We start from the raw sequence: 21040 nt of genomic DNA on the forward strand, positions 1-21040 counted from the left end.
TCTTTTGACTACTATTAAAATAGACATTACCTCAGAACTGGTTGGGGAGGGGAGCTCCTTACGGCTCTACCTTGGTCGTCGAGAGGCCGATCTCCACGGCGGTCGTCGAAGGCCCGACTGGCTCGGCTCAGTCTTTGCAATACTTACTTTTTAAAACTGAGAAAACATTAAAGTTAGACTTCACACAAAGTCAGTATTTAGGAGGAAAAGCCTAAACCATATTTTTAGTCCTCTGCCGACGAAGTTGAGGGGACTTTAGGTTTGCGCTCCGTCTGTTAGTCCAGTTTTCCGCACTTTTTTTCTCTGTTCTTGCAGGTATTTATTTTATATTTGGTATGTGGCTTTGCCATAACAAGTTACAGATCAAGTTCGAACTTCGTCTCAGTCTGTTGATTTTTCACTTAGTTAGGGCCCTTGGACTTAGAAAAATAGCATGAATAATCAGTTTTCCAGACTTTTTTTGGTTGTGCTTGCAGATATTCATTTGATATTTGGTACATTGCTTTGTCATAACAAGTTACAAATCAAGTTTGAATTTCGTCTCGGTCTGTTGATTTTTCACTTAGTTATGGCCCTTGGATTTAGAAAAATAGCATGAATTATCAGTTTTCCGGATTTTTTTTGGTTGTGCTTGCAGATATTCATTTGATATTAGGTACATTGCTTTGCCATAACAAGTTACAGATAAAGTTTTAATTTCATCTTGGTCTGTTGATTTTCCATTAAGTTATGGCCCTTGGACATAGAAAAATAGCATGAATTGTTAGTTTACATCCAAGTTTCTTATCTCTGTAGATAAGAATTAAGAATACTACATTCATTAAAACGTCTAGCATAGTAATACTACAATATAGCTAAATTATTCATGATCATCATTCCTAACCTGGTTCCCCAATTTTCCCTTTTACCATAACCTACATAATGAACTTTGAATATTGTTGTGGTACAGTGATTTTTGCAACCGGTAGGGGACTATGTATTGCCATGCAATGCTCTCAGAATGCTTGTTTCTTTAAGAACATTACAACATTATCTTTATGTAAAGATTAATTATTACTGGAGCTAATTGTGTTACTAGGTTAATTTAACCAAATCATTAAGAGAAATATTTTTGTGCCTAGGTTTGTTCAAACCAATTAGTCATCTCAGTTTGGTTACATAACAATGGGTGTTTTTTTTTAAAATTCTCTTTGAGAGGATTGTAGCCCAGAGACCTCTGGTGTTTTATAAATTACATGTTAAATACTGTATATGTAATTTCAGTTCACAGTAAAGAATTCCATGAAAAAAGAGCTTGATGCACTAAAGACAAGATTAATATCTAGAAAAGTAAGTAAAAAATTATTATACCCCCCGAACGAGGTGGATCACCATGAGACGATGTGTCGAGTACCTTTATGACCTCTATATGACCTTGACCTCAAGGTCAAAATTAAAGGGTTTTTTTTTTACAGTGGATTCGTGTCCGGGCCATAACTTCTTTGTTCTTTGACATAGACATACCATATTTGACACATGAGTGCATCACCATGAGACGATGTGTCATGTACCTTCATGATCTCCATATGACCTTGACCTCAAGGTCAAAATTAAAGGTTTTTACAATGGATTCGTGTCAGGGCCACGACTTCTTTGTTCTTTGACATAGGCATACCATATTTGACACATGAATGCATCACCATGAGACGATGTGTCGGGTACCTTCATGACCTCTATATGACCTTGAACTTTGACCTCCAGGTCAAAATTGATTATAGGGTTTTGACATAGTCATAGACATGGATGTATCACCATGACACTATGTGTCATGTACATTCATGACCTCTTTTTGACCTTTGATCTCAAGGTCAAAATTATAGGTTTATGCCATGGATTTGTGTTCGGACTATATCTTCCATTTTCTTCTACAAAGGGATACCATATTTTTACACTCAGAAAAGAGGTAATTTATACCTATTAACAACATCCGTTGGGAGATTGGGGTAAGTGGGGGTATTCTTAGTGAGCATTGCTTACTGTACCTCTTGTTCATTTTAAAATGTTTCACAGGCAATACTGCATCTTCACAAGGTAAGGGTGAGCAGAGTGGACCGAAAACCCATGGCTTGTGAAGATGGCAATACTGTAAAAACAAAGCCTGGAAAGGTACATAGGATTCATCCCATTTGTCTGATAAAGATATCAAAATACAGAAAAATTTATTCAGTTTTAAATGGTCACCCTTAGCCTGAAAACTACAGAATAACCACCTGAGGTCAATACAGGTAAATGAGTTAGAAAGCTGAAAGCTCAAGTGAACTATTCTGATCGCCTGTTGTCCGTCTGTCTGTAAACTTTTTACATTTTCGATTTCTTCTCCAGAACCACTGGGCCAATTTCAACCAAACTTGGCCAAAAGCATCCTCAGGTGAAGGGATTTCAAGTTTATTCAAATGAAGGGCCATGTCCCTTTCAAAGGCGAGATAATCACAAAAATGCAAAAATAGGGTGGAGGTAATTTAAAAATCTTCTAAAGAACCACTAAGCCAGAAAAGCTGAAATTTACATGAAAGCTTCCTGACATAGTACAAATTCAAGTTTGTTAAAATCATGACCCCAGGGGGTTGGATGGGGCCACAATAGGGGATCAAAGTTTTACTTACAAATATATAGGAGAAATCTTTAAAAATCTTCTCAAGAACCACTGAGCCAGAAAAGCTGAGATTTACATGAAAGCTTTCTGACATAGTGCAGATTCAAGTTTGCCTTTTGGATATAATTTTCTTTATTACAAAAAATACTTTTTTTTCTTTTAAGATAGAAAAGAGAAATCTGGACAACTTTGTGCTCAATATAAACAAAGTCTTTAAAAACCAGTCATTCGATGAATAGAGATTTAACAAAAACAGACAACCCCGACTTCAAAAGACGACCATAGCTCTTACTGTTAACAAACTTTTCATTAAAATAAATGCCAAACCTCTAAGTTACAGTATTAATGAACATGTTGGGGCATTTAAATTGCATAGTTCAAACCTTGATGTTATACTATATATGATCAGGGGCCATATGTTAATCCAGCGAAAAGTGGTGCCTATATTTACATGTATTTAGCAAAATGTTTTATATACCAGTTATATATTAATCCTAGTAATTTCCATTTTCTTGGAGGGTAGAGTGGGGCCTCAATAGGGGATCAAATTGATACATGGCATTATATTGGAAATGGAGGAACTATAAATCTAAAAATCAGGGCAGTCATATACATATCCAAAATATGGTGAGGTAGTGCAGATTCAAGTTCATTCAAATCAATTCCCCAATTGTAGGTTTGGGCCACATTATATATACATGATTAGTATGCAATCATCCTCAGATAATGCAGATTTGTTTGAATCATGGTTCTTGGGGGCAACGTTGGGCCACACTAAGGGATAAAAATTTTACATGGGAATACAGTTTAAAAAATATGACCATGATTAGTCCTATTATTATCCAAGAATTCTGATGTAGTGCAGATTCATTAATAGATCAAACCATGGCCCCTGGGGCAAGAGTAAGGCTAAATTAGGGATTCAAAGTATTACATTAGAGTATGTAGGGAAATTCTGTTCAAGAGCAGCAGAGTCACACTATATTATATGAACATTCCCAAGTTCTGTTGATTCAAGGGTTGTTGTTTTTTTTTTTGTTTTTTTTTTTATCAAAGGATAGGGTGGAGTTAAAATTGGGGATCTGATACATGAAAATATAGAGTGGAAAATTTCTTCTTTTTTTAAAAAAAAAACTTCTCCGGAACAGGAAGGCCATGTTAGAAATATTGATTTTGAAGCATTTTATATTGTAAGGATTCAAATTCAGTTGAGTCATGACCCCATGGGACGAGGGTGTAACCTTAATATGGGTCAAAATTTCTCTTGGAAATAAAGAAGGTAAAAATCTGATGAAGAAAAACAGGGCCAAGGTGACTCAGGTGAGCATTGTAGCACATGGACCTTTTTTGTTTTCTTCTGACCAATATTACAATTATTTCCTTGGTTTTTCTTTAGGAACAAGAAGACCTGGATAACATCAAACTATGTCTTCAGAGATCCTTTTCCATTGGATAGTGAAGATGTGATTCTATTTCTTATAACACAGAACATGTATTTTATTTTTATTCCATAACAACACATTATGCAATACAGTGAAACTTCTCCAAACCGGCCCCTCAGAAAACCGGTTCTCCCTGAATATCGGCCGATTTTTAAAGTCCCGGCAGAAATCTTAACATTTCCTTACAAAGAAAGTCTTACAAAACTTAAAGTCGGCCCCTGAAAACCGGACATCGGCCACTTTTTAAAGAACATTTGTTAACAAACGTGTAATTTACCCTTATCATACCAGCCACTTTTTGAAGAGAAGAAAATTTTTACCAGAAGGTGATCAAGATCGGCCAGGTGTGCAATTGGACTGACCAACATGCCTGGTGGGAAATCATCCACTGGATTTTCTATTGTTTACCTGTGCTTTCAAGGGTGTTAAGTGACACTAGGCTAAACCAAGTGACCCTTCCAAATACTGCACAAAATGTATGAAACGGTTAGGAACATACTGAATGAATACAGTATCAAATGTCGTATTGTTGCACCATTCCATCATATGGATATAAGCAGTAGTTAATAAAGAAAACAAATCATTGACTGTTAATGATAATTATTAAAAGATAACTTTCTTGGTTTCCATAGACTTAAAATTCCTTCCTAAGAAATATGCAAATTAAAATTTCATATTTACTACTGTACTTTTAAAAACGTCAAAACAAAAATTAGATGATTTTAATGAGAATATTTCTTGTTAATTACATATGTATAATTACCTGTAGATACAAGTGGACTAATTTGATCTCCGCCAATAATTGATCATAGATCACCAGAAGAAAGGGAACAGTACCTACTTTGTGAATATTGAGATGAAATTTTTCAAAATGCTAAATTCTTGGTTAACCGGCCATCCCTCCAAACCGGCCGTTTTTTCCAGTCCGAGAGCCGGCCAGTTTAGAGAAGTTTCACTGTATTGTCTTGCATGAAAATCAGTCATTTTTAAATCACAATCATAGCAAATTTTATATATCACAAATTCATGTCTGCTTTGTTTTCTGTTCAGAATAATGCAACAAAAATGTAATATACTATACACTGTATATTGTATGTATGGAAGAAACATGGATTGGCTTAAAACTTTGATTAGTTTTATGAATTAAAGTGGCTTAAAATTAAACTAGCTTTATAATTTCAAAAATGATCCATTTCACAAGAAGCAAACATATGTACAAGCTATACTGTGATATTGTATACATGAGTACAGAGTTTTATTCACAGGGAAAATAATGATTAACTTCAGAATATGTACTGATGAAAAAACCCCACCAAAAAACAACTTTAAAAATTATATTTTGTAACATTCCAAGAAGCTGTATGGCTAAATTCTGTACATGTATTATGGAGTTTAATGATGAAATAAAGTTTGTGTATTCAGAGTATACATTTTTGTTCTTGATACTGCTTGTAAATTATATTGGGAGTGACTAAAATGAGACATGAATTTTGGTTTACATTTTATTGTACTGTCCAACAGGCATGGGCTGAAGAATAAGCTATCTTTTGTCATATGTTCTTGCCCCACTCTCCATAACGAATAAAAAACTATCTATGTGATATGCTCTCATCAAGTGTTGGCCACTGCTGTTCCCCTTGCCCCACTTTCAGGTTTCCATGGCTTGGCCTTCACTCTGTAGAACTTGGTCCCAACAGGTACCTTGAATCTGTTCTGTGGCTAAAATTAAAATGTTGTTATTAATTTATCTATGAAAATTAAAATTTACTCTACAATGTCAACTGGATTAAATTTTCTATTGCACTGACTAAATGTACAGCTTGTATTTCAGTGGTATAATTCATATATTTTTGTGAGACCATTGTGTATTGTTAACATATTAACATTGAGTAGTTTTAGTTTATAAGAATCCATTACAAGTATCAGTGTGGAAAATTTCACCCTCGTGGTATAGTATTTTTATCTGGGATTTGGCAAGCCTGCCAGTTCCTGACCAAAATACTAAACCATGAGGGTGAAATTTTCTGTAACCCATATGGATTTACTGAAGATAGATATTTTCCTAGTTCTTCAAATATTCCGTTATTATGCATGCATAAATGAACAGATCATTCCCTAAGATGATTCACACTTAATGTTTAAATCTAAAGAATTAAAAGTTGATCCCAGAGAAATATATATAGATTCAACAAGAGTACTGTAAATGGTACATAATACACCCGTCAGGTTATATAAGTTGACTTGAGGTGGTATCAGCCATCATCAAGCTGTGACATATATTGTTTTGCAACATGTGAATAAAGAAAGGTCAGCAATATATTTCATGGTCTTTTAAATCTTCATATTTATTCAGGGTAGCTGCTTATTCGATATTTGGGTTAACTTATAAATCTGTGGATCATAGGTTTGAATCTAGCAGAATTTGAATTTTATGTAACCAAAAAAATGTACTTGCAAGAGTTTATCCAAAATCTACTACATCTACTCAATATTATACTTTCCTCTTATTAGGAATTTCTTGGGTTCTCAAACCTCCCTCAACAAAACATTCATAGGTTGAGTATCAAAATCCTGGAAATACATATCTTCAAGTTGTTTACAAAGGCCCTAGCTTTAAAACTGTGAGAGAGTTGAAAGGAAAACCATGCACTCACTTTATTATATTTCCTCAAAACTGACCAAGTTTGACAATCGTGTAATTTTCTCAAGAATTGAAGAAAATCAAAATCCTTGTCACATGCACATCTTCAATACCCATACAAACACTAAAACAAGAGCATCCTCACTTATGAGATGGACAAATCACATACTTTCTACTGAGAATGTAATATTTCCTAAAACTAAATTATAAAATGTGTAATTTTCTCACAAATTGAAGAAATCAAAATCCTTGCCACATGCACATCTTCAATACCCATACAAACACTTTAAAATGAAAAGATCCCTACTTGAAAACTAGGAAAAGTTAGACAGACAAATCATGTACTCTCTATGCAATATTTCCTCAAAACTGACATTCAAAATGTAATTCTTAGTAACTGAAGAAAATTAAAATCCTTGCCACATGAACATCTTCAATACCCATACAAAAACTCTGTAAAACAACAAGGTCCTCACTTAAAAACTATGGGAGGAGTTAGACAGACAAACCATGCACTCACTTTATAATACCCATATTTCCTCGAAACTGACTAAGTTCAACAATGTGTAATTTTCTCAAAAATTGAAGCAAATCAAAATCCTTGCCACATGCACATCTTCAATACCCATACAAACACTGTAAAATAAAAAAGGTCCTCACTTGAAAATTGTGGGAGGATTTAGCCAGACAAATTACCTTCCTACAACATTAATTTTAAAAAAAGGGGCAAATCTCCTGCAAGAGAGGTTGAAATGGATCAAAATTGCAACATGATCTAGAGTGACCGACAAAGAAGCAATATAGCAAGTTTCAGTTCGATGTGTGACAGAGAAATGAAAATTGAAACAGAAAACCCGGAACTAATGGACAGACATTGCTGACCATGATACTCCCGTCTAAAGACGGGCGTATGGAAGATGTTGATATTGCTATGCAGTACATACAGTACTAAGTGTTGAATTTACACTGTTATAATGAATGATTTTGTGGCTATGTAAAATTGGCTGATATCCCAAGGCTTTCTTAAATGGGAGAACCCTCTCACATCATCACTAGTGCGAAATCGACTTTACCCATGTGAGATTTTTCTGTCTCACACTGCTGCGACATCATTTGATTGTGATGTCATACATTTTCTATGATTTACGATTTAAGTTCAAATGAGTATTTTGATAATTTTGAATTTTCTCAAGGTTCTTGAATTTATGCACTAAACTGAGAAAAAAAATCCTTCATTATTTACTTGTATGGGATAAGGAAATTCCACCTCTGGAACAAGATTCAAAGCTTTGTCCTAGACTGCGAATCTTGTCCCCTCGGCAAAGCCTCATCCTAGACTGCAAAACTTGTCCCCTTGGTGGAATTTCCCTATCCCATACTTGTACTAATTAAGGATTCTATTAATCTTGCATGGTTTGTAAAGGGAGAAAATAGATGTCCCAATCTCACTTATGACTAAAATGCATCAAGTAACTTGTAGTATATAGGCAAATGACTTGAAATGGAATTGCACAGGACAATTGTTAGGTTAACCAGATGCTTCTTGCCAAAATATCAAGATGCTATTATGATATGTAGCAAGATGCATGTTTGACAAATTGGGAGAATTCCCAAGATCCAAAAATGCTGACAGTGATGTACGTGTAGCTTAATCTTTTAGAGGAAGCTGGATACCAACTTATAAAGAGACTGTAATTTGTAGTTCTTAAGTGGGCAGAAAGATGGACATTGGTATTAACCAATACATGCATATAAATTTGGAAATAATATAAACAAACTAATATACACAAATATCAAAACCAGAGTTGCATCAGACTACCAACAATGCCAAGGTCACCAAAGGCAAAATTATTTTTCATTAAAATGGCAAATCTTACCTTCTTGGCCTGACAGTACTCCTTCTCAATAATTTCTGCTAGTACCCATGACTTTTTAGTTTCACCGGGATCTGCAAGCAATTTCACATTACAGTTGGCATGATAACAATGAAAATGCTTTTTCTTTCACTAGAGAAGTTATTGATTGACATGTTTCTGGCCACTTACTGGGTTTCAGACCTAAGATTTCTTGACAGTCGGTATGGAGAAAGTGAAGAGTACTTCCTATAGTGAACACCACGTACTGGTCATGTCGGTCATCCAAACAAAAGAGAGCCAAGTCCCCAACATTACAGCTGAAAACATCAAGACAGGTGTTAGAAAGTCAAGTACTGAATCCCAGAAATTACACTTAAAACACGAAAGATTCACAGATACAAAAGTTACGGAAATTCTATAAATTGACTTTATTGAAGAATTCATATAAAATATGGATTAAAACAAGATGTATTACTTGTATAATGAAAGAAATATAGTCTGAAGTTCAGTTCGTATATTACGCATGTTCATAATATGATGAAACAATTGCAGCGACGTCACAATGCACGGAAACTGTAAATAGCGATGTGCGTGGCTTTCTGCGCAGAAGTGCAAAATTTCAAATTGGGTCTGTCGTCCTTAAGGCCGATTTCATTTAACTATATGTATACCCAACTTGCTTCTTTTCATTAAAATATTGAAATCTATTATTAAATTATTATTATTACTAAAATTTATAAAGCGCACAATTTTACAAACAAAAAATGCAATCAATGGCGCTATTTATTGTCTATTATCATGACTGTTATTGGTCAATGAATGATTGTGTCATTTCTTATATATTCAAGAAAATCGAGGGTTTCACTGATCATACAGCCTGAGTTTGAGGTAGTATAGGTACTTCCAGACTCGGTGAATGTGGTTAGCAACGATGACCAAATTTACACCTCACTTTTTCTGTCATCTGAGTCACTATCATTCCTTAGTTGTAAACTTGAGAACATTTTCAGCTTCTTCTCTGGAACAGCTGAACCAATTTTGAGTAAAAACACTTATAGCAAATTGCTGGGGACAAAGAATTTTAATTTGTTGTAAACGTAATTTGTTATTTCCAATGAGCTCATGTTTCAAAAGTACAAGGAAATATAAATCACTTTGCTGTAAGCATGAATTCATTATAAGCATGTTTGCTGTAACCGTATTTTACTGTAACATCTATGGAGCAAGGGAAGCAATGGGGCCTGAGGGGTGTGGCTATCAAAATTAATGTAATTAAAAATCTTATTTACTTTTGGGCATCAAGCAGTCACACTATTAGCACAATTATGATAAGCAATGATCTCTTAACAAAACCCGAAATTCATTAAACCTAGGTTCAGGCCCCAGGGTAGGGCTAAGTTGGTCTTATATTGAAAGTGCATTATATCTTTGTATCTTCCATACCCATACAAATATTCTGTAAATAAGGTTCTCACTTGAAAACTGTAGAAGGGAAAAAAGAAGACAAATCATGTACTCTCTATGCAATAAATCCTAAAAACTGACTAAGTTCAACAACCTGTAATTTTCTCAAAAACTGAAGGAAATCAAAATCCTTGACACATGCACATCTTCCATACCCATACAAATACTCTGTAAAATAAGAAGATCCTCACTTCAAAACTGTGGAAGGAAAAACAGACAAATCATGTACTCTCTATGTAATAATTCCTCAAAACTAACTAAGTTCAATAACCTGTAATTTCCTTTAAAAAAAATTGAAGGAAATCAAAAGCCTTGCCACATGCACATCTTCAATACCTATATAAACACTCTGTAAAATAAGAAGGTCCTCACTTGAAAACTGTAGGAGGAGTTCACTGAACAAATCATGCACTCTCTGCAATATTTTCTGAAAACGGACTAAGTTCAACAACCTGTAATTTTCTCAGAAATTTGAGAAAATATAATTCCTTGCCACTTGCACATCTCCAATATCCATACAAACACTCTGTAATACAAGATGGTCCTCACTTAGAAATTGTGGGAGGAGTTAGCCGGACTAGTTATGTACCCTCCATATAACAATAATTTTCAAACAAAGGGGCAAAACTCGTGCAAGAGAGGTCGAAATGGATCAAAATTGCAATAAGATCTAGAGGGATCCACAAAGAAGCTACATAGCAAGTTTCAGCTTGATATGTGACAGAGAAATGAAATTAGAAACAGAAAACTCCGAACAGACAGACAGACATCACTGTACCATAACATATCCCGTTTAAAGACGGGCGTATAAAAAGGAAAGTGTCTCCGAGGTCAGTTTCATAAGATAATCAAACCGCATCAATAGCAGAAATGTGGTCTTTCTCAACTTTTGGCCATTGCTCCCATAACAACACAAGCAGTATATAAGTTGTCGTCTTCATCGGATGCAATATAAGTGATTTTCTCACATACTTTGGTATCTGGTACAACTTTAAAACTGGCTAAATTGTTCCTTAGCAACAAGGAAATGCCTTGCACAGGAAGAGTAAGTTAAACACCTACAATAACTAGACTAGTAATTAAATCTGATTTCAGATAAACTCTATGTAGAGGAACACCAATGAAGCCTAGCTCCACACCCTATAATAAAACTGACCCACCAGCAGAAGTCTGCCAAGATAAAGTTAATACAGGAAAAGCAGATCTTTACTACTGAACATCGAGCTGACAAACAGTATGATTATAATGAGCAATGTAAACTTTATGACTCCTAAGTTCAGGTCCCAGGGTAGGGTTTAGTTGATCATGGGTTGAAAATGCAATATAATTTAGAAAACTTTTACTCCTGGACATCAAGCTGGCAATTTTTTTTGCTGTTTACATGAGCAATGCATGAGCCCTCTTTGAAAACTAAAAATTCATTTGCCCTTTTAGAATTTGATTAAAAAATCTCAGTTTACTGTGATATGGTAAAATTTAGTCACCTATAAAAGAATTCTAAATTATCAATTGTGTATGATAGTTATAACAATGCATCTATGATCATCTAGATCAAAGTGGAGAAGTATAAAAAGCACACCGACAACACAATGATTTCTAGAGAGTAGAAAATGTACATGCTCAGCTGACCATTTAAGGCCCATGGACCTCGTGTTTCAGTAAGTGAAAGGCATAGGTCACTGAGTGAGAAATTTGATTTTAAGTGATTTGGATGTTATCTTAAAGATTTTTTTTTTCAGTTTCAACATCAAAAGATAAGGTCACTGGAGCACATTTAGAAATGTATCCATGTTGCTAGGGGATGTCCATCTTTGTAGAGTCCTTTTAAAATCTACTGCAACATCTAGTACTTTTGACTTGTATATACTGACCTAGTTATGGATACTTTGTCTTCAGCAATGTTCCTAGTACTTGAGGTCATGGACATTTCCATCTATCCAAATAAATAAATGTGTATATATTTATGTGCGGGTGTGTTGATAACAGCATATACTGTTAACACTATCTTTTCTTGCTTATTTGTAATCATATTTTAGCACTTTTCACTATGGTTTTGTTGCATTTATGTGCACTGATAAAATTTGAGCATGCATATACATCTACTTGTCTACAAAATGTTCTAATTTAGGCCACATCAAATCGATTCTCTGGTTCTCAGACAATTGTTTTTTTTAAAAAATGGGTAGGTAGGTAGGTAGGGGGTTTAGTTTTTCAGTTTATCTCCATGTCACAAATGGGTACGGATTTTCTGTCCGTGGTTTTTTTTTTTGTGTTGTGAAGAAAGAGTTTTACAAATGGGTACGGATTTTCTGTCCGTGGTTTTTTTTTTGTGTTGTGAAGAAAGAGTTTTACAAATGGTATTCAACACCGTATAGCTTCATTTCATTCTGCTTCTTGTCTTGTTTTATATGTATGTCATGCTTTTATATTGTAGATCTTTATGCAAATAAAGTGAATACAAAATAGTATGTATATAGTACTTCAACTCGGCCTTGCTTTCATCAATTTGTTCCTTCAAGGTTTCAATTTCTTTAAATTCACCGCCTAGAAATTTCTTGCAAAGCGTATCAACTGTCAAGGACGAGTCTACCGGTATAATTGTCCATGGAACAATCTGTTTAGAGTTAATAATCTCAATGCTGACAAGAACTGTTTCTGTCACCATATTGTTTACATCAACTAAGCAGCACATCTTATTCAGCAAGGTGCTTTACGATTTTGGCGCCAAAATACGAATTTTATTTTGACGGATCAAATACAGGTGGTGGCGATTTTTTCCCGGGGCGGCAATAAACTCGTGTCAAGGCGGCGGTGTCTGAGAACCAGAGAATCGATTTGATGTGGCCTTATGTTGGGAAATGTTACATTTTGATTATACCAATATATTGTTTACAATATTTACGGTACTGCTTTGCACAATATATTTGTTTAATAACAACTGAATGAATTTTGAAATTGAAATAACCTGAAAAATAATGGTATGTAAAACTGTTTACATTCTGTCATAGTTTTTGCTCTTAATATCTTTACCAATCGAAATGATAGCCATTTCCTCATGAATGTGAACAATGTTCATGTGAATCTTGATAAATCTAGTTTGACTATTTCAATGGCTGGGAATGCTGACAGAGAGTAAAGTAAAATGTAACTATGAACAATTAATTTTATTTTTGAAAATGCACGAGGGTGTGAACAGCAACGCTTCACACCAGTATGTACTACTTCATCTAGCACTTCATGAAGTTTGATGACATCAAGTATTGCAGTTCATGCCCTCATGTATTCTCAAAAACAAAATTTATTTCTTAATTAAAACCAATCTGCAATCATAATTACCAGTTTCTGTTGTAGTTCCATAATCTTTTCAGTTTTGTTCTTCAGCTCCTGTAAATGCAATCATGCCACTTTAAAAATTAATCTCTAATTTCAGAATTGATATCTTTGATAAAAATAGACAAATTCTGATTAAGGAAGAGAAACTAGTAAGTAGATATTTGTTTCTGATCCTGTTGTAGGTAGAGGATATATATTTAGAGTGATTTAAAAAGTTGACATGAAGTACATAGCATATACACCATTTCAAATATTGTATAAAATCTAGAAAAGATTGAGTAATTTTGACATGCTGGTAATCTTGGCTCTTTTGGTGGATAAGGAAAATTCTCAAAAAATAAAAGTACCAAAATTTTCATTCATGTAAATAATACACCAGTTCAATGATCTTCTGCCAAAAAAAAAACCCCACCAAAAAACCGCCCAATGGCAAAATTATTCACTATACAGTAGATGATCTATTTGTACTAATTACTTTAGAATTTCTTCCTCCATCTACATCACATACATTTGTATTTAGCTTCATGCAAGGTTACATGTGTTTACCTGTATATAACAACACGAAGTACTTTTAATAGGTGTTTGATAAAACTTTAGTTAATAAAATGGGTGATATAACCACATGTAGGTGATAAATCCATTTATCATATGACTGAATAATTCCAAGCTTTCCAATGGCTAAGATTAAAACCTCGAAAAAATGAACATTGTGTTCACCTCCACATGCCTTTAAGTTATCGGTAAATTTCCAATATTGGACTGAAAATAAATTGGGAATTCCCAAAATGATATGATTGATTATTATTTTTTGGTCCAATGATAATTTGTCTCTAATCACTCAACTAAGTCATGCAATCAGCTGTAAACAAAGACAGCTGACCAGATATCGCTAGGTAGGCTCTATCAGTTGGTTCAATATGTTTTCATTTATTCAATCATATGACAACATTTATTGACATATTTAAGTCAATGCTTTAGTTACCTGAGAAGTACAATATTGATAGAGCTTTCTAATGCTTCAGCTACCCATCCCAAAAGGCTCAGTAAATATTGCATTTCTCAAAAATGCCATTGATTGTCAGAGTTCTTGAAAAGTGTCGGTAATGTCGGATTATCCGATAAAAGTAGTAAATGTCCGACACAAGTTACTTAAGTGTCGGTCCTGATGGCCGATATAAGATCGGGACCGAAGTCCGTTTTTTACCGGGGAAAATGGCCCATAAATTTTTTTCAAAACGATGCTAAATCCGGCAACAAATTGAAACGTAAACTTGAGGAATCAGTTGTGAGGAACTACGAGGAGAAGATAAACCGATTGTACTTCCGCCTGGCAATCTGGGAGACAATGACTTTTGTTTGCAGCGTTTTTACCTACTGCTTGGTGACACAATCTGCTCAAAGTCGAATCTGACGAAAGACCAGCTACACCCGGGCAAAAGTGAGAGAAAAAGTAGTTACAATGATTGCAGAGGAAGATGAGAAAGAAGTTGTGAGGAATATACAGGATAGAGAGAAAAATGGAGGATGAGAGAGAAGTGGAGGGTGAGAGAGAAATAGAGAAAGAAAGTGACTGATAGTGAAAGTGAGGAAGATTCATTCTGAGTGTAAGGAAGATGATAAAGGGTATGAAAAGATAATTTATAAACTTATGGCTGAGATGGAGATTGAATACAATTACACATGTAGTCGATTTTAAATAAAATTTATGAAAACCTCAAAAGCGATGCATTTTTATCTGGACTGACAAAATTTTGTTTGGGCTGACACTATTTCTAATAGTGTCAGACCAAATGTCCGACACTTCAAAAGAAATTTCAAGAACTCTGATTGTACAGAATACCATATCATTATGTTTAAACTTACATCTTCTAATGTTACAATCCGCGGTAATTCATCTGTCTGACTACAAAAATAACATTCAAACATTATTAAACATATAACATTCAAATATTATTAAACATATAACATTCAAACAGTATTAAACAGAAATTCTTATTGCAGAGCTACAGGCACTGACACCCTGTTTTGTCATTTTTTTTACTAAAAATACTGACCTGAATTATTCCCAATGGTGCATATGACGGTACATAACTGAAGCTAAAAACTTTCCATTTATCACTATGTAGACACTTCGCAACTGAATTCTACTTTGAATTATGTCACTATGACATAATTACATCACTGCACTTGGCTCATGTGAGCTAAAAATGTTATATTTGCAACAGTTCATTGACATTATTTATTACTAAGTATGTAATAAATTGATATAACTAAAACTTGCAACAATACCATAGATGTAAATGACCCATGCCGTATCAACCTCATAATAGTGCTAGAAATAGCTTGGAAAGTCTTCGCCCTATCTGCGGAATCGACCAACCTAAGGATTTTTCTCAGAAAATGGCTAAAAGTAAGCCTTTCGCCCTATACTCCACCTTATTTCTGAAAATTACGGAACATATGTATTAACTCTAAACTTGTTTGAATATTTGCACAGTTAAATGTCAATGAACTGTTGCAAATATAACATTTTTAGCTCACATGAGCCAAAGTGCAGTGATGTAATTATGTCATAGTGACATAATTCACTTCGGCCCTCTGGCTAATATTGGTGTCTCGGACTGAATACAGGGTGTGATATGGAAATGGGTATGTGTTATTCTCTATATAAATCTTAACAGATGTTCCGGAAAACATAGCTACAGGTTATTCTTTATGAAGATATGGTAAATGAAATTACTACTTTGCAAATCCAACTTTAAGCATTGCACATTCAAATTGTTTAGCCTACGGTTTATCATCTGCCATGTTTGTTTTTACGTATTGGCTATATTTTCAGCAAGCCCAGTAAAATTGATTGAAAGTAACTATATGGTTTGTTATGCTTCATTTCTTTTCAGTAATTTGTATATAATATATTAATGATCCCATTTATTCATGTAAAATCTAGAACCCGCTCGTTTCCCAAAACATGAGTTTTATATCAGCGTTATCTTTCTTTCCCTATACTTTATTCTTGATTAGGCTTACTATTCACTACAGATGGTCTTAAAAAGTTATTTCTTCAGATGCATTTTTTAAAAACATAGGCCTTATATGGGTTCCTTGAGTGAGGCTAACAAATAAGCGAAAACAAGTATCAACTTTATTGCCAAAAATTACGCTATGAATTGTTTGATGTGCTATGAATGTTTTATGGATAAAAAAAATCACGAGATTGAAATGTTATTTCTGGGGTATATTTTAATGTCAAATTTAGAGCTTATCAGGTTAACTGTATTTGGACTTTCAAAGCTGACATGTAACAAAGAAAAAAAAATAGAATATGATCTAAAACTTTAAAATTTTGGCCAAATTTTTTATCTTTTTAATCATGAACATGGTAGACAAAAATGGCTTGGGATAGAGTAAAGTTGCCCAGTACATGTATATTGTATGATCATAGCCACAACATACCTGATACCCATGATTGAAGGTACTGAGACAGCTGACATGACTTGTAGTTGGGACTGATACTGAGAGAGCTGTTGACGTATCATGGCTAGCTCATCTTCTAACTGACGCTTCGCAGCACTGAAAAAGAAAAACTGGGATAATTTCTACCATCTAAATTTAGGATTAATTACATACACTTCGATAATCTACAATATATCTACATAGGACAGCAGTATTTGCATTACATTTTTCTTGTAGGTTTATATCTATTACTCATCATCCATGATTGGTCTTGCAGTAGCTGCAATAATGTAGCCCTCTCCGATTTTTTTTTTTTCATCAAGCCCATCTAAATAGCCTTTTCACCCCCCAGTCATATTTTGCACATCATGAAGCTTAGAATCAACAAATCATCAAATAAGGGTAAGTTGCAACTAAATGTAGGTCACAATGACCTCATTTCATAATTGAAGGACTAAATGTTGTGAAATTATGGCATACTGGGAGTCTATGTTCAACCATTGTCAGATGATGCATCTAGGAAGAAGAGTGTATAACAATATATCCCGAGTTGAATGTTACTTAGGTTTACGATTACTTTTTTTAAAATAAAAAACAATTCACTCACCTGAGTCCCCTTGGACCTGCTGTTGTTAAGCTGTTGGGATTTTTAAAAGAATAGTTGCTATCTTTATTCCCATGAAAAATTTTGACCCTAATATTTTGGCCCCCAACCTAATCCTAAAGGGTCATGACATGACCATGAAACAAAGTCACAAAACATGGGATGAAATGTAAGGTCTTGCCATAAGGAATATAAATACAAAATATGAACGCCCTACCTTAAATTTTCTTAAAAGTAAGTTATAATCCAAGGTCATGGTTACAAGGTCCAAAATTTGGGTACCAAAAGAATGGCCTTGTCATAAAAAATGCATACAAGAAACATGTATCATTCAAAAGTTATGAGCAAGGTTTGTGTTTCAGTTTGACTGGACCAAAAACAATAACACACACATTCAACTCTGATCACGGGGAGGGGGGAGGGGGGGGGGGATAAAATTTGCAATAAAGATCTACAATAACTTAGAATCATTTGATATGATATAGTGTGGCCCTGCTAATCTTCAAAAGAATTTGTTGTAATTTCCTGTAAATTTCCATATATAACTTCAATCTCCTATTGTGGCCCCGGGCACCCTACCTCTGGGGACCCTGAATTGAACAAACTTTCAATTTGTCAATTTACACAACTTGCATATTTTGAAATATGACTAATCATGGCCCTGTTGTTCTTGAGAAGATTTTTTGTTCCATATACATTGCCATGTAAAACTTCCCAATTGAGGCCCCAAGGACCACTTTTTGAACAAACTTGAATCTACATTACCTGGGGATGCTCGCATATTAATATGAGTAATCATGACCCTCTTGTTCTTGAGAAGGAAGATTTTTCCTCTATATATCCCAATATAAAATGTTGATATTTATTGTGGCTCTTGGATTTGAACAAACTTGAATCTACACTACGTCAGATTCGTGTCAATTTCAACTTTTCTGGCATAGTGGATCTTGAGAAGATTTTTAAATTATCCCACCCTGTTTTTGCCTTTTCTTGATTTTCTCCTCTTTGAAGGGAGCATTGCCCTTCATATGAACAAACTTGAATCACCTTTACCCAGGTAAGATTTGTGTTAAGTTTGATTGAAATTCTTGAGAAGATTTAAAAAAAAAAAAAAACAACCACAATTTTTAATCATTCTTAATTATTTCCACTTCAAAAAGGGTTGTAGCATTTCATTTGAACTTGAATCCTATTTACCCTAGCATGCTTTGTGACAAGTTTGGCTAAAATTAGCCCAGTGCTTCTGGAGAAGAGGTTGAAAATGTTAAAAGTTTACAGACAGCCAGAAAAAAAAAGTAATCAGAAAGCTCACTTGAGCTTTTAGCTCAGGTGAGCTAAACTGGTACATTTCCTGATGCCTATCATTTGCTCTTGCAGTACACATTTTAGAGCAAAAGAAAGACTGTAAAAGCGTTACCTGAATTCCCTGTCCTTATCAGTGAGACGAGACATTGCTCTTGCTTTGATGTCTTCCAATTTACTTCTCTCTTCATTCAGCTTCAGAATAGTTTCTACAAAATATTACAATGATTAACAATTTAACTATCTTAAATTCATCAATTCAAAACCTTTAAGGCCTACACAAAATATTGTAACTATCAAGCACATGTATGTGTACCTTGATCAGAAGACTGTTGTTCTAGCATGTCTTTTTCCTTTGCTCTAAGATTCTCTATAACTTTGTCTTTCTCTTGAGCCAGTTTTATCACAGCTGCATTAAAGGCTACCTGTAATTTACAAAGAAGTATTAGTTACAAACAAGAATTCCTTCCTGACAACAAAACATTCTGTGATCATTTACTTATAAATTCTTAACCTGTTTTTCAGCTTGTAAACTGTTATGGATGGCAGTCAGGGAATCTGACTTTTCTTTTTCCAGCTTGCTGATTATCTCTGAAATATCTCTTTCACACTTTTGCTTCATTTCTATCAGAGCCTGTAGGGGAAAAAAGTGTTCAAATAATGCAATGTGTCTACACTTAGCTTACATTTTAAGATTTAATTAATGCCCAACTGACAAAACTGCCAAGAAAGTTTAGATTCTCAATTAAAATAACATCCTCAGACAATACATGTGACTCGAGATAACTTGAAGTTCAAGGAACCTTGGTAAAACTTTGAGAGATCAAGAGTTCAAAGGTGATTAAATCCAGAAATTAAAGGTCCGACATTTATGGTTAGATTTTAAAGTAACTGGAAGTGTATATTTACAGAATCCAAGGATGAGAATATTCAATGGCATGTCTTGAAATTATTTTCTGAAAATTGCTGTCTCATTGTCAAGTGAAAATAAACCTTTAATACCACTATCCAGTCATCGTTAAAACTAAACGCAGTATTAAGTCTTCCCCGGAAGACATGTGTCGCCTGCTAGTTCATTCTATATGTAATATATCACGTATAATGTTGAAAAAGTAAATTATTGAAATGGTTTTTGTCACTAAACAGGAAGTTGATAAGCGACAGATTCGAAAATGTCTTACACAATACAGTTGGCCACACTGATGCTCTGTGCCAAATATCAGGGAGTTGCCCCATGTGGTTCTTGAGAAAACTGTGACAGAAATTTTTTTGCTGTAAAAAATTCTAAGTCCCGGCAAACAGGAAGTTGATAAGCGACAGATTCGAAAATGTCTTACACAATACAGTTGGCCACACTGATGCTCTGTGCCAAATATCAGGAAGTTGACCCATGTGGTTCTTGAGAAAACTGTGACAGAATTTTTTTTGCTGTAAAAAATTCTAAGTCCCGGCAAACAGGAAGTTGATAAGCGACAGATTCGAAAATGTCTTACACAATACAGTTGGCCACACTGATGCTCTGTGCCAAATATCAGGGAGTTGCCCCATGTGGTTCTTGAGAAAACTGTGACAGAAATTTTTTTGCTGTAAAAAATTCTAAGTCCCAGCAAACAGGAAGTTGATAAGCGACAGATTCGAAAATGTCTTACACAATACAGTTGGCCACAGTGATGCTCTGTGCCAAATATCAGGGAGTTGCCCCATGTGGTTCTTGAGAAAACTGTGACAGAAATTTTTTGTGACGACGACGCCAGACGACGACGCAGGACGACGGATAGTGATCCCTATATGTCGCCACTGCGTAACGCAGGCGACACAACAATTACATGTATCTACCCCTGAAAAGAAACACCGATGTGACATTAAAACTGACAATATCTACCACATAAAGATGCACAAGTGTTCAGGTGTTGTGTCCCCTATGTAAACTTGGCCATACTAGCCCCAGAAATTCCCCATTTTTCAGGTAAGGTCCAAGTGGACACAATGATGTTTGATTCATGATGCTACCACCACTTCAAGATATCAAGAGTGAAAAACAAGAAATATGTTTTATAGGACCCAAATTTCACATCAAGAGATTAAAAGTTCAAGAGATCAACAAAAAATTTGCTTAGTTATATAGAGGAAACAAATTGGGAGTGTCAATTCACATAAAGAGGTCAAGAACTTTGAGAGATCAAAGTTTGAGCCATTGAGAGTCACCTGTATATCACTTTGAATTTCTGCATGGCATACATACTTCGTACATACATTTTTATAAGAGGCTTTCCATTAAAAGTCGGACACTGCCTATATACAATATAGGTG

General features: G+C 34.6%; 2 protein-coding genes across 4 annotated transcripts in view; one reads left to right on the forward strand and one right to left on the reverse strand.

Annotated features, from left to right (window-relative positions):
- Window positions 1–4900, forward strand: part of LOC125668826 (synaptonemal complex protein 2-like) — a 104524-nt gene extending 99624 nt beyond the window's left edge. Inside the window, exons 31-32 of the mRNA XM_056164389.1 lie at window positions 1264–1329; window positions 4029–4900. Of these exons, the coding sequence (XP_056020364.1) occupies window positions 1264–1329; window positions 4029–4088 (126 nt within the window). The 3' untranslated portion in view covers window positions 4089–4900. The remainder of the gene's footprint in view (window positions 1–1263; window positions 1330–4028) is intronic.
- LOC125668610 (RB1-inducible coiled-coil protein 1-like) overlaps window positions 4122–21040 on the reverse strand; it is a 35461-nt gene continuing 18542 nt past the window's right edge. For 2 of the 3 annotated variants that reach the window (XM_056161626.1, XM_048902905.2), the window contains 11 exons: window positions 19245–19364; window positions 19047–19155; window positions 18846–18939; window positions 16825–16941; window positions 15232–15271; window positions 13662–13697; window positions 13372–13419; window positions 11907–11968; window positions 8761–8888; window positions 8593–8663; window positions 4122–5793 (listed from right to left, as the gene is read on the reverse strand). In XM_056161626.1, coding sequence (XP_056017601.1) covers window positions 5686–5793; window positions 8593–8663; window positions 8761–8888; window positions 11907–11968; window positions 13372–13419; window positions 13662–13697; window positions 15232–15271; window positions 16825–16941; window positions 18846–18939; window positions 19047–19155; window positions 19245–19364 — 933 coding nt within the window. In that variant the 3' untranslated portion in view covers window positions 4122–5685. The remainder of the gene's footprint in view (window positions 5794–8592; window positions 8664–8760; window positions 8889–11906; window positions 11969–13371; window positions 13420–13661; window positions 13698–15231; window positions 15272–16824; window positions 16942–18845; window positions 18940–19046; window positions 19156–19244; window positions 19365–21040) is intronic. The other variant, XM_056161627.1, reaches the window with a different exon arrangement.

The sequence above is a fragment of the Ostrea edulis genome, chromosome 4 (genome assembly GCF_947568905.1).
Source record: "Ostrea edulis chromosome 4, xbOstEdul1.1, whole genome shotgun sequence".
NCBI classification, from domain to species: domain Eukaryota; kingdom Metazoa; phylum Mollusca; class Bivalvia; order Ostreida; family Ostreidae; genus Ostrea; species Ostrea edulis.